Source organism: Notolabrus celidotus, unplaced genomic scaffold, assembly GCF_009762535.1.
Source record: "Notolabrus celidotus isolate fNotCel1 unplaced genomic scaffold, fNotCel1.pri scaffold_562_arrow_ctg1, whole genome shotgun sequence".
NCBI lineage: Eukaryota > Metazoa > Chordata > Actinopteri > Labriformes > Labridae > Notolabrus > Notolabrus celidotus.
The window spans coordinates 232-12,251 of NW_023260361.1; the positions used below are offsets into that span (position 1 = coordinate 232).

The window sequence follows — 12,020 nt, forward strand, 5'->3', positions numbered from 1 at the left end:
GTTCAGGTGAGTCTGAGGGGTTCAGGTGGATCTGAGGGATTCAGGTTGTACTGAGGGGTTCAGGTGAGTCTGAGGGGTTCAGGTGAGTCTGAGAGGTTCAGGTGAGTCTGAGGGGTTAGGGTGAGTCTGAAGGGTTCAGGTGAGTCTGAAGGGGTTCAGGCGAGTCTAACTAACTCCTCCCACAGGTGTCGTGGTGATGACTCACTAACTCCTCCTACAGGTGTCGTGGTGATGACTCACTAACTCCTCCTACAGGTGTCATGGTGATGACTCACTAGCTCCTCCCACAGGTGTCGTGGTGATGACTCACTAACTCCTCCCACAGGTGTCATGGTGATGACTCACTAACTCCTCCTACAGGTGTCATGGTGATGACTCACTAACTCCTCCCACAGGTGTCATGGTGATGACTCACTAACTCCTCCTACAGGCGTCATGGTGATGACTCACTAACTCCAGGTGTTCTTGGTTATACTGGGTAATGGTTGTCACGGTGATGGGACCCTCCTCAGGTGGTTGCCACAGTGACAGTGGGTAACGGTTGTCATGGTGATGTGCAGGTTCAGCCGCGGCATGGATCGGCGGGATTACTACAGTCGCTCTCGCTCCGCTGACCAGCGAGCGATGGCCGACCGGCCTACCTACGCCCGCTCCCATTCCACAGACCGAGCTGACTCCTCCCACCTGAGATACAGACACTCCGCCCCCCCCTCACCTGCTCCGACCAGGTGACCTGCAGCCGGCCAATGAGAGACCAGCTCTGCTTCAGTGTGTGCTGAAAGTTTTCATTTTCCAGAAGCATGAGTCAGAACGTAGCCACGCCCCTTTTTCTTTGAACCCTTCTTCTGTCTCCTGATTGGCTCATCGCACTGCGAGCAACGTGTCACAAACTTCTTTTGCCTGCTTCTTTAAATACACATATATTTATATAAATATAAATACACATATATTTATATAAATATAAATACACATATATTTATATAAATATAAATACACATATATTTATATACATATATAAATTTACATAATATATAAACATATATATATGTATATATATATACATATATATATATATGCAAACTTATATAAACATATGTCATATAACTTTTACAGCATGCTGTGTTTTATGGTTTGTTTGCAATGTTTACGTTTTTCCTTTGTTTTGTTGTTAATATTTGACGTTGTTCTGTTAATGATGACCTCTGACCTTTGGCAGCGTCTGCCTTGCTCTCTTCCTGTCAGGTTGATAGATCTTCTTTTATATAACAGGGCAAATCAGCATGGAGGATCCACCCAGACCAGTCCTTCAGGAACCCCAGTGTTCGGCCGCCGAGGGCGCCAGCTGCCCATCATCCCGCCCAAAGGAGCTCCTGACAGAAGTAAGTCTGTCAGGTGACACACTGGCCAATCAGCAGCCAGCAGAGATCACATGATGCTGTCAGAGGTCAACAAGGTTCCTTGGGGTTCCTTTGGGTTCCTTTGGGTTCCTTTGGGTCCCTGGGGATTCCTTTGGATTCCTTTGGGTTCCTTTGGATTCCTTTGGATTCCTTTGGATTCCTTTGGGTTCCTTTGGATTCCTTTGGATTCCTTTGGGTTCCTTTGGGTTCCTTTGGATTCCTTTGGGTTCCTTTGGGTTCCTTTGGATTCCTTTGGATTCCTTTGGATTCCTTTGGATTCCTTTGGGTTCCTTGGGGTTCCTTTGGGTTCCAGAGACCACGTGGTCCATGTTGCTCAGTCTGTAGTGGTTGAGTTGGATTAGTTCAGTCAGCTGGTCAGCGGTCACTTCATCTCTCTCATCTTCTGTCCATCAGTTCTGACCACACCCATCTCAGGAGCTCCGCCTGCAGCTCCTCCCACCTCGCATCATCAGGCCCCTCCTCCCTGCCACACACAAGCGCCCCCCTCTCTCAACAACCAACCTCCTGTGATACGAATCCAAGCCCCGCCTCCTCCCGAGCCTGCCCAAGCCCCCCCACCTGCACCCACACCAGCACCGGTCCAAGTCCAAGCCCCCCCACCTGCACCCACACCAGCACCTGTCCAAGTCCAAGCCCCCCCACCTGCACCCACACCAGCACCTGTCCAAGTCCAAGCCCCCCCACCTGCACCCACACCAGTACCTGTCCAAGTCCAAGTCCAGCCCCCTGTTCAGACGCCAGACCAAGCCCCTCCCCTTCCTCATATACCTGTCCCAGCGCCCCCTCCTGTAGCTATTGAACCCCCACCTGTGTCTGCACCACCTGCAGAGGCCCTGCCCCCAAGTGATGAGGCACCAATACAGACACCCCCAGAACCACCTCTGCCCCCTGCACCTGCCCCAACACCTTCCCCTGCCCCATCAACGGCCCCATCACCGGCCCCGCCTCCACAGACTCCAGGTGTGTACATCACAGGTTCTATACGGCTACAGAATACAGAACCAGTAGAACCATTAGAACCAGAAGTTTCATTCTTCTGTTTGTTCATCAATTCATTCTTCTGTTTGTTCATCAATTCATTCTTCTGTTTGTTCATCCATTCATTCTTCTGTTTGTTCATCCATTCATTCTTCTGTTTGTTCATCCATTCATTCTTCTGTCTGTCCTCCACCTCACCTGTCCGGCTGCAGAGCCCGACAGACGGTCTGCCACACCTGGTGGGACCAGGAAAGGTGAGTGAGGGTTCCAGGTAGAACAGACGTTGTGTTCAGGTAGAACAGACGGTGCGTTCAGGGAGAACAGACGGTTCGTTCAGGTAGAACAGACGTTGTGTTCAGGTAGAACAGACGGTGTTTTCAGGTAGAACAGACGGTGTGTTCAGGTAGAACAGACGGTGTTTTCAGGTAGAACAGACGGTGCGTTCAGGTAGAACAGACGGTGCGTTCAGGTAGAACAGACGTTGTGTTCAGGTAGAACAGACGGTGTTTTCAGGTAGAACAGACGGTGCGTTCAGGTAGAACAGACGGTTCCTTCAGGTAGAACAGACGGTTCCTTCAGGTAGAACAGACGTTGTGTTCAGGTAGAACAGACGGTTCCTTCAGGTAGAACAGACGTTGTGTTCAGGTAGAACAGACGGTTCCTTCAGGTAGAACAGACGGTTCCTTCAGGTAGAACAGACGGTTCCTTCAGGTAGAACAGACGGTTCCTTCAGGTAGAACAGACGTTGTGTTCAGGTAGAACAGACGTTGTGTTCAGGTAGAACAGACGTTGTGTTCAGGTAGAACAGACGGTGTGTTCAGGTAGAACAGACAGTGTTTTCAGGTAGAACAGACGTTGTGTACAGGTAGAACAGACAGTGTTTTCAGGTAGAACAGACGTTGTGTTCAGGTAGAACAGACGTTGTGTTCAGGTAGAACAGACGGTGCGTTCAGGTAGAATAGACGGTGCGTTCAGGTAGAACAGACGTTGTGTTCAGGTAGAACAGACGTTGTGTTCAGGTAGAACAGACGGTGTGTTCAGGTAGAATAGACGGTGCGTTCAGGTAGAACAGACGTTGTGTTCAGGTAGAATAGACGGTTCCTTCAGGTAGAACAGACGTTGTGTTCAGGTAGAACAGACGGTGCGTTCAGGTAGAACAGACGGTGTTTTCAGGTAGAACAGACGTTGTGTTCAGGTAGAACAGACGTTGTGTTCAGGTAGAACAGACGGTGTTTTCAGGTAGAACAGACGTTGTGTTCAGGTAGAACAGACGGTGTGTTCAGGTAGAACAGATGTTGTGTTCAGGTAGAATAGACGGTTCCTTCAGGTAGAACAGACTGTGCGTTCAGGTAGAACAGACGGTGTTTTCAGGTAGAACAGACGTTGTGTTCAGGTAGAACAGACGTTGTGTTCAGGTAGAACAGACGGTGTGTTCAGGTAGAACAGACGGTGTGTTCAGGTAGAACAGACGGTTCGTTCAGGTAGAACAGACGGTTCCTTCAGGTAGAACAGACGTTGTGTTCAGGTAGAACAGACGTTGTGTTCAGGTAGAACAGACGGTGTGTTCAGGTAGAACAGACGTTGTGTTCAGGTAGAACAGACGTTGTGTTCAGGTAGAACAGACGGTGTGTTCAGGTAGAACAGACGGTGTGTTCAGGTAGAACAGACGGTGTGTTCAGGTAGAACAGACTGTGCGTTCAGGTAGAACAGACGGTGTTTTCAGGTAGAACAGACGTTGTGTTCAGGTAGAACAGACGGTTCCTTCAGGTAGAACAGATGTTGTGTTCAGGTAGAACAGACGTTGTGTTCAGGTAGAACAGACGTTGTGTTCAGGTAGAACAGACGGTGTGTTCAGGTAGAACAGACGGTGTGTTCAGGTAGAACAGACGGTGTGTTCAGGTAGAACAGACGGTTCGTTCAGGTAGAACAGACGGTTCGTTCAGGTAGAACAGACGTTGTGTTCAGGTAGAACAGACGTTGTGTTCAGGTAGAACAGACGGTGTGTTCAGGTAGAACAGACGGTGTGTTCAGGTAGAACAGACGTTGTGTTCAGGTAGAACAGACGTTGTGTTCAGGTAGAACAGACGGTGTGTTCAGGTAGAACAGACGGTTCGTTCAGGTAGAACAGACGGTGTGTTCAGGTAGAACAGACGTTGTGTTCAGGTAGAACAGACATTGTGTTCAGGTAGAACAGACGGTTCGTTCAGGTAGAACAGACGGTGTGTTCAGGTAGAACAGACTGTGTGTTCAGGTAGAACAGACGTTGTGTTCAGGTAGAACAGACGTTGTGTTCAGGTAGAACAGACGGTGTGTTCAGGTAGAACAGACGGTGTGTTCAGGTAGAACAGACGGTGTGTTCAGGTAGAACAGACGGTTCGTTCAGGTAGAACAGACGGTGTGTTCAGGTAGAACAGACGTTGTGTTCAGGTAGAACAGACGTTGTGTTCAGGTAGAACAGACGGTGTGTTCAGGTAGAACAGACGTTGTGTTCAGGTAGAACAGACGTTGTGTTCAGGTAGAACAGACGGTGTGTTCAGGTAGAACAGACGGTGTGTTCAGGTAGAACAGACGTTGTGTTCAGGTAGAACAGACGTTGTGTTCAGGTAGAACAGACGGTGTGTTCAGGTAGAACAGACGGTTCGTTCAGGTAGAACAGACGGTGTGTTCAGGTAGAACAGACGTTGTGTTCAGGTAGAACAGACATTGTGTTCAGGTAGAACAGACGGTTCGTTCAGGTAGAACAGACGGTGTGTTCAGGTAGAACAGACTGTGTGTTCAGGTAGAACAGACGTTGTGTTCAGGTAGAACAGACGGTTCGTTCAGGTAGAACAGACGGTGTGTTCAGGTAGAACAGACGGTGTGTTCAGGTAGAACAGACGTTGTGTTCAGGTAGAACAGACGGTGTGTTCAGGTAGAACAGACGTTGTGTTCAGGTAGAACAGACGGTGTGTTCAGGTAGAACACACGGTGTGTTCAGGTAGAACAGACGTTGTGTTCAGGTAGAACAGACGTTGTGTTCAGGTAGAACAGACGGTGTGTTCAGGTAGAACAGACGTTGTGTTCAGGTAGAACACACGGTGTGTTCAGGTAGAACACACGGTGTGTTCAGGTAGAACAGACGTTGTGTTCAGGTAGAACACACGGTGTGTTCAGGTAGAACACACGGTGTGTTCAGGTAGAACAGACGTTGTGTTCAGGTAGAACAGACGTTGTGTTCAGGTAGAACAGACGGTGTGTTAAGGTAGAACAGACGTTGTGTTCAGGTAGAACAGATGTTGTGTTCAGGTAGAACAGACGGTTCGTTCAGGTAGAACAGACGGTGCCTTCAGGTAGAACAGACGGTGCCTTCAGGTAGAACAGACGGTGCGGTCAGGTGTTGTTGGTCAGGTGTATGTCGTGATGATGTCACTGGTTAGATCACCTGGTCTCTGTAGTCCTTCTCATCCTCTCTCTCTTTGCTGTGGTTCAGAGGTCACATGGGAGGACCAGCAGAAAAAAACAGCCAATGGTACGCTACTACTTTTAAGTCCCACCTCCCCAGGCAGGTAGCTCCTCCCCTTATAGACAACAGGAAGTACAGCAGATAGACTTATTAGGACTTCCTGTTAGCTTAGTGATCCCCTCTTCCATCCAAACCTTCATCCATTCATCCTGTCATCATATTAATATCTCTGTTTACTTCATCTCCTCATCTGTTCATGCATCATCCATCCATCATCCATCATCCATCCATCATCCATCGATCATCCATCCATCCATCCATCATCCATCCACCATCCATCCATCATCCATCCATCATCCATCATCCATCCATCCATCATCCATCATCCATCCATCATCCATCCATCATCCATCATCCATCCATCATCCATCGATCATCCATCCATCCATCCATCCATCATCCATCCACTATCCATCCATCATCCATCCATCATCCATCATCCATCCATCCATCATCCATCATCCATCCATCATCCATCCATCATCCATCATCCATCCATCCATCATCCATCCATCATCCATCCATCCATCCATCCATCATCCATCCACCATCCACCATCCATCCATCATCCATCCATCATCCATCCATCATCCATCCATCCATCCATCATCCATCCATCCATCCATCCATCCATCCATCCATCCATCATCCATCCATCCATCATCCATCCATCCATCCATCCATCCATCATCCATCCATCCATCCATCCATCCATCCATCCATCATCCATCATCCATCCATCATCCATCCATCATCCATCAATCATCCATTCATCATCCATCCATCATCCATCATCCATCATCCATTCATCATCCATCCATCATCCAACATCCATCATCCATCATCCATCATCCACCCATCATCCATCCATCATCCATCATCCATCATCCATCATCCATCATCCATCATCCATCCATCATCATCCATCCATCATCCATCCATCATCATCATCATCCATCCATCCATCACCCATCATCCATCATCCATCCATCATCATCCATCCATCATCCATCCAACATCCATCATCCATCATCCATCATCCATCCATCATCCATCATCCATCAACCATCATCCATCATCCACAATCATCCATCCATCATCCATCAATCCATCCATCCATCCATCATCCATCATCCATCCACCATCATCCATCATCCATCATCCATCCATCATCATCCATCATCATCCATCCATCATTCATCATCATCCATCCATCATCCATCATCCATCATCATCCATCATCCATCATCCATCATCCATCCATCCATCCATCCCCCATCCATCATCCCTCCATCCATCATCCATCCATCATCCATCATCCATCATCCATCATCCATCATCCATCCATCCATCATCCATCATATCTCCATCATCATCATCCATCATCCATCCATCCATCCATCATCCATCATCCATCCCATCATCATCCATCATATCATCCACATCATCCATCATCCATCATCATCCATCATCCATCATCCATCATCCATCATCCATCATCCATCCATCATCCATCCATCCATCATCCATCCATCCATCATCCATCCATCCATCCATCCATCCATCATCCATCCATCCATCCATCCATCCATCCATCCATCCATCCATCCATCATCCATCATCCATCCATCATCCATCCATCATCCATCAATCATCCATTCATCATCCATCCATCATCCATCATCCATCATCCATTCATCATCCATCCATCATCCAACATCCATCATCCATCATCCATCATCCACCCATCATCCATCCATCATCCATCATCCATCATCCATCCATCATCATCCATCCATCATCCATCCATCATCCATCATCATCCATCCATCCATCCATCACCCATCATCCATCATCCATCCATCATCATCCATCCATCATCCATCCAACATCCATCATCCATCATCCATCATCCATCCATCATCCATCATCCATCAACCATCATCCATCATCCATCCATCATCATCCATCCATCATCCATCCATCATCCATCCATCCATCCATCATCCATCATCCATCCATCCATCATCCATCATCCATCATCCATCCATCATCATCCATCCATCATCCATCCATCCATCATTCATCATCCATCCATCCATCATCCATCATCCATCATCATCCATCATCCATCATCCATCCATCCATCCATCATCCATCATCCATCCATCCATCATCCATCCATCATCCATCATCCATCATCCATCCATCATCATCCATCCATCATCCATCCATCCATCCATCATCCATCATCCATCCATCCATCCATCCATCATCCATCCATCCATCATCATCCATCCATCCATCCATCATCCATCATCCATCCATCCATCATCATCCATCATCATCCATCCATCATCATCCATCATCCATCATCCATCCATCATCCATCCATCCATCATCCATCATCCATCATCCATCCATCATCATCCATCCATCATCCATCCATCATCCATCCATCCATCCATCATCCATCATCCATCCATCCATCATCATCCATCCATCCATCCATCCATCATCCATCATCCATCCATCCATCATCATCCATCATCCATCCATCCATCCATCATCCATCAGGCGAGGTGTTGTCAGCGAGTGTAGAAGGTAATTGGTTTTATTTTCCTATTTAGATCTTCAGTCGGTGTTCTGTTAGTCAGTGTTCTGTTAGTCAGTGTTCTGTTAGTCAGTGTTCTGTTAGTCAGTGTTCTGTTAGTCAGTGTTCTGTCAGTCAGTGTTCTGTTAGTCAGTGTTCTGTTAGTCGGTGTTCTGTTAGTCAGTGTTCTGTTAGTCGGTGTTCTGTTAGTCAGTGTTCTGTCAGTCAGTGTTCTGTTAGTCAGTGTTCTGTTAGTCAGTGTTCTGTTAGTCAGTGTTCTGTCAGTCAGTGTTCTGTCAGTCAGTGTTCTGTTAGTCGGTGTTCTGTTAGTCAGTGTTCTGTCAGTCAGTGTTCTGTCAGTCAGTGTTCTGTTAGTCAGTGTTCTGTTAGTCAGTGTTCTGTTAGTCAGTGTTCTGTCAGTCAGTGTTCTGTTAGTCAGTGTTCTGTCAGTCAGTGTTCTGTTAGTCGGTGTTCTGTTAGTCAGTGTTCTGTTAGTCGGTGTTCTGTCAGTCAGTGTTCTGTTAGTCAGTGTTCTGTCAGTCAGTGTTCTGTTAGTCAGTGTTCTGTTAGTCAGTGTTCTGTCAGTCAGTGTTCTGTTAGTCAGTGTTCTGTCAGTCAGTGTTCTGTTAGTCAGTGTTCTGTTAGTCAGTGTTCTGTCAGTCAGTGTTCTGTTAGTCAGTGTTCTGTTAGTCAGTGTTCTGTCAGTCAGTGTTCTGTTAGTCAGTGTTCTGTTAGTCAGTGTTCTGTCAGTCAGTGTTCTGTTAGTCGGTGTTCTGTCAGTCAGTGTTCTGTCAGTCAGTGTTCTGTTAGTCAGTGTTCTGTCAGTCAGTGTTCTGTTAGTCAGTGTTCTGTCAGTCGGTGTTCTGTCAGTCGGTGTTCTGTTAGTCAGTGTTCTGTTAGTCAGTGTTCTGTTAGTCAGTGTTCTGTTAGTCAGTGTTCTGTCAGTCGGTGTTCTGTTAGTCAGTGTTCTGTCAGTCAGTGTTCTGTTAGTCAGTGTTCTGTTAGTCAGTGTTCTGTTAGTCAGTGTTCTGTCAGTCAGTGTTCTGTCAGTCAGTGTTCTGTTAGTCAGTGTTCTGTTAGTCAGTGTTCTGTCAGTCGGTGTTCTGTCAGTCGGTGTTCTGTCAGTCAGTGTTCTGTTAGTCAGTGTTCTGTTAGTCAGTGTTCTGTCAGTCAGTGTTCTGTTAGTCAGTGTTCTGTCAGTCAGTGTTCTGTTAGTCAGTGTTCTGTCAGTCAGTGTTCTGTTAGTCAGTGTTCTGTTAGTCTGTGTTACCATTAGAACCGGTGGTCTCTGTATCACATGTTCTCATACAGACGTATGTTCTGTAACGTTCTCTTGGGATCAGGAAGAACCGAACGTTCTCCAGCAGAGTGGATGAAGAAAAGGAACCTTGGTTCTAAGAACCAGGTTTCAAATCTCCCGGTGATGTCACCGTAGCGGTGATATCACAGGTTTTCACAGTCTCTGACATCAGAGCGCAGACCCGGACTAACCCGTGTTCTCTCTCCTCAGGTGTGACGAAGGATCCTTCGAAGGTACGCCGACACGCCGTCAAGGTATCGCAGGATTATGACATCACTAATGATGTCACACTGGCTCACCTGTGCTCTGTCCCTGTGTGTTCAGGTGCGAGACAGTCTGTCCTTTAAATCATCGGACAGTGATGTCAGCGAGGTGTCCGCCGTGTCCAACGAGGCCCGCTCGGTCCGGAGGATCAGGTGAGACTGGCAGCCAATCACAGCGCAGAGATCAGATCCCTGTGATCAGGCCAGAGCAGCCGCTCACAGATCCACCTGATGGTCTGCCGTAAAGTCAGCTCTGAGCTGACCTGTCGTCATGCCAACACGACTGGAAGTTGTTAGCATGTTAGCATGTTAGCATATGTCACTGATCCCATGTCTGTTAGCATGTTAGCATGTCCTTCATCATGGCGTCTCTTGTTTTTGTCTGTTCGCATGCTTCTGATGTCTCCTCTTACTGGCTGAGACAGTCGAGCTGAGGCTCTGGAGGGCCAATCAGTGGAGTTGGGGGCGGGGTCAGAGGAAACACAGGAAGTGTCTGGGCAGGCAGAGGGCGGAGCTACACTTCTAAAGAGCGAATCAGTGGATGAAGAAGAGCAGGCGGAGCCTGAGCCTTCAAAGTAAGCTAATGGCCAATAAGAGCCTCAAGATCCTGTATCTAAGCAACAATAGAGACCCCGCCCACTTCCTCCTGATAAAACCTCCTCCCGCTCCGGCCCCACCCCTGACCCTGCTGACTGACGGTCCTGGTTTTGACCCTCTCAGGGCGGCGGCAGCACCAGCTCCTCCTCTCACGAAGTCCTCCAGCGTGGGCGGAGAGATCTGTTCGTTGGGACGGAACGACGACGACGACGACGACAAGAAGCGGCGCCCCAGCTTCGGCGCCAAAATGATGGGGATCGTTGGACTGGGCAAGAAGAGCCAGAGCACGTCCCAGCTCAATCCTGAGGGTCAGTCCCTGCTGGGCCACATCAGGGTCCTATAAGACCAGTCTGAGCCCCGGTTGAGCTCTTTGCCGCCCCCTGCTGGTCGGGGTTCACTTCCTGTTTGTATTCAGAGGTGATGAGTCTCTTTCTCTCTCCGTTTTCCCTCCTTCCTGCAGAGGAAGAGAAGAAGAAGAAGGTGGTGAGACTTCCTGTCCAGAGGAGTGTTGAGACCGGTCTGGCCGTCGAGTTTAAGTCCAGATTCACCCGACAGCTGAGCCGGGACCCGGACGCCGAGGAACCCAAACCCGGAGCGTAAGATTCCTGTCCTCCGCTCCTCTTTCTCATCCCTCCTTCATCTCTCCTCTTTCTCATCCCTCCTTCCTCTCTCCTCTTTCTCATCCCTCCTTCCTCTCCTCTCTGCAGCCTGATCTTCCCCGGGGTGAAGCTCGCCTCAGACAAACACTTCACGGGGTTCCTGGACGGGTTAGGCCCCGCGCAGCTGGCTGGACGGCAGACCCTGGCCACGCCCCCTATGGGTAAAGTTCTTTAGTTTGGGAACCGCCCCCCGTCAGGGTTCTGTATGGTCTAAGATCAGGTGTCTGACCTGAGCTCTCTGATTGGCTGTGTCCTGGTCAGGTGACATCCAGATCGGGATGGTGTACAGGAAGGAGCGTCTGGACGTGGAGGTGATCCGAGCCCGGGGGCTTCTGGGTAAACAAGGCAACAAGAACACACCAGGTGACTACACACACAGATACACACAGATAAACACAGATACACACAGATACACACAGATACACACAGATACACACAGATACACACAGATACACACAGATAAACACAGATACACACAGATACACACAGATACACACAGATACACACAATCGATCATTACTTGTGTAGCTGTGAGGTCAGGCCCCGCCCAGCGAGATCAGGCCCCGCCCAGCGAGATCAGGCCCCGTCCAGCGAGGTCAGGGCCCACCCAGTGAGATCAGACCCTGCCCAGCGAGGTCAGGCCCCGCCCAGCCAGATCAGGCCCCGCCCAGCGAGGTCAGGGCCCGCCCAGCGAGGTCAGGGCCCGCCCA

At 48.8% G+C, this 12,020-nt stretch overlaps 1 protein-coding gene across 1 annotated transcript; it reads left to right on the forward strand.

Moving 5' to 3' along the window:
* Positions 1–546: 546 nt before the first annotated feature.
* LOC117809913 (regulating synaptic membrane exocytosis protein 2-like) lies at positions 547–11,673 on the forward strand (the record flags this gene model as incomplete). Its single annotated transcript, XM_034679420.1, has 13 exons — positions 547–728; positions 1,270–1,379; positions 1,812–2,378; positions 2,609–2,650; positions 5,866–5,904; positions 8,476–8,502; positions 10,002–10,024; positions 10,116–10,207; positions 10,480–10,629; positions 10,775–10,959; positions 11,112–11,247; positions 11,359–11,471; positions 11,572–11,673. Coding segments are annotated over exons 1-13 (1,768 nt in total), but the record flags the coding sequence as incomplete, so codon positions are not given.
* Between the last annotated feature and the right edge of the window lie 347 nt (positions 11,674–12,020).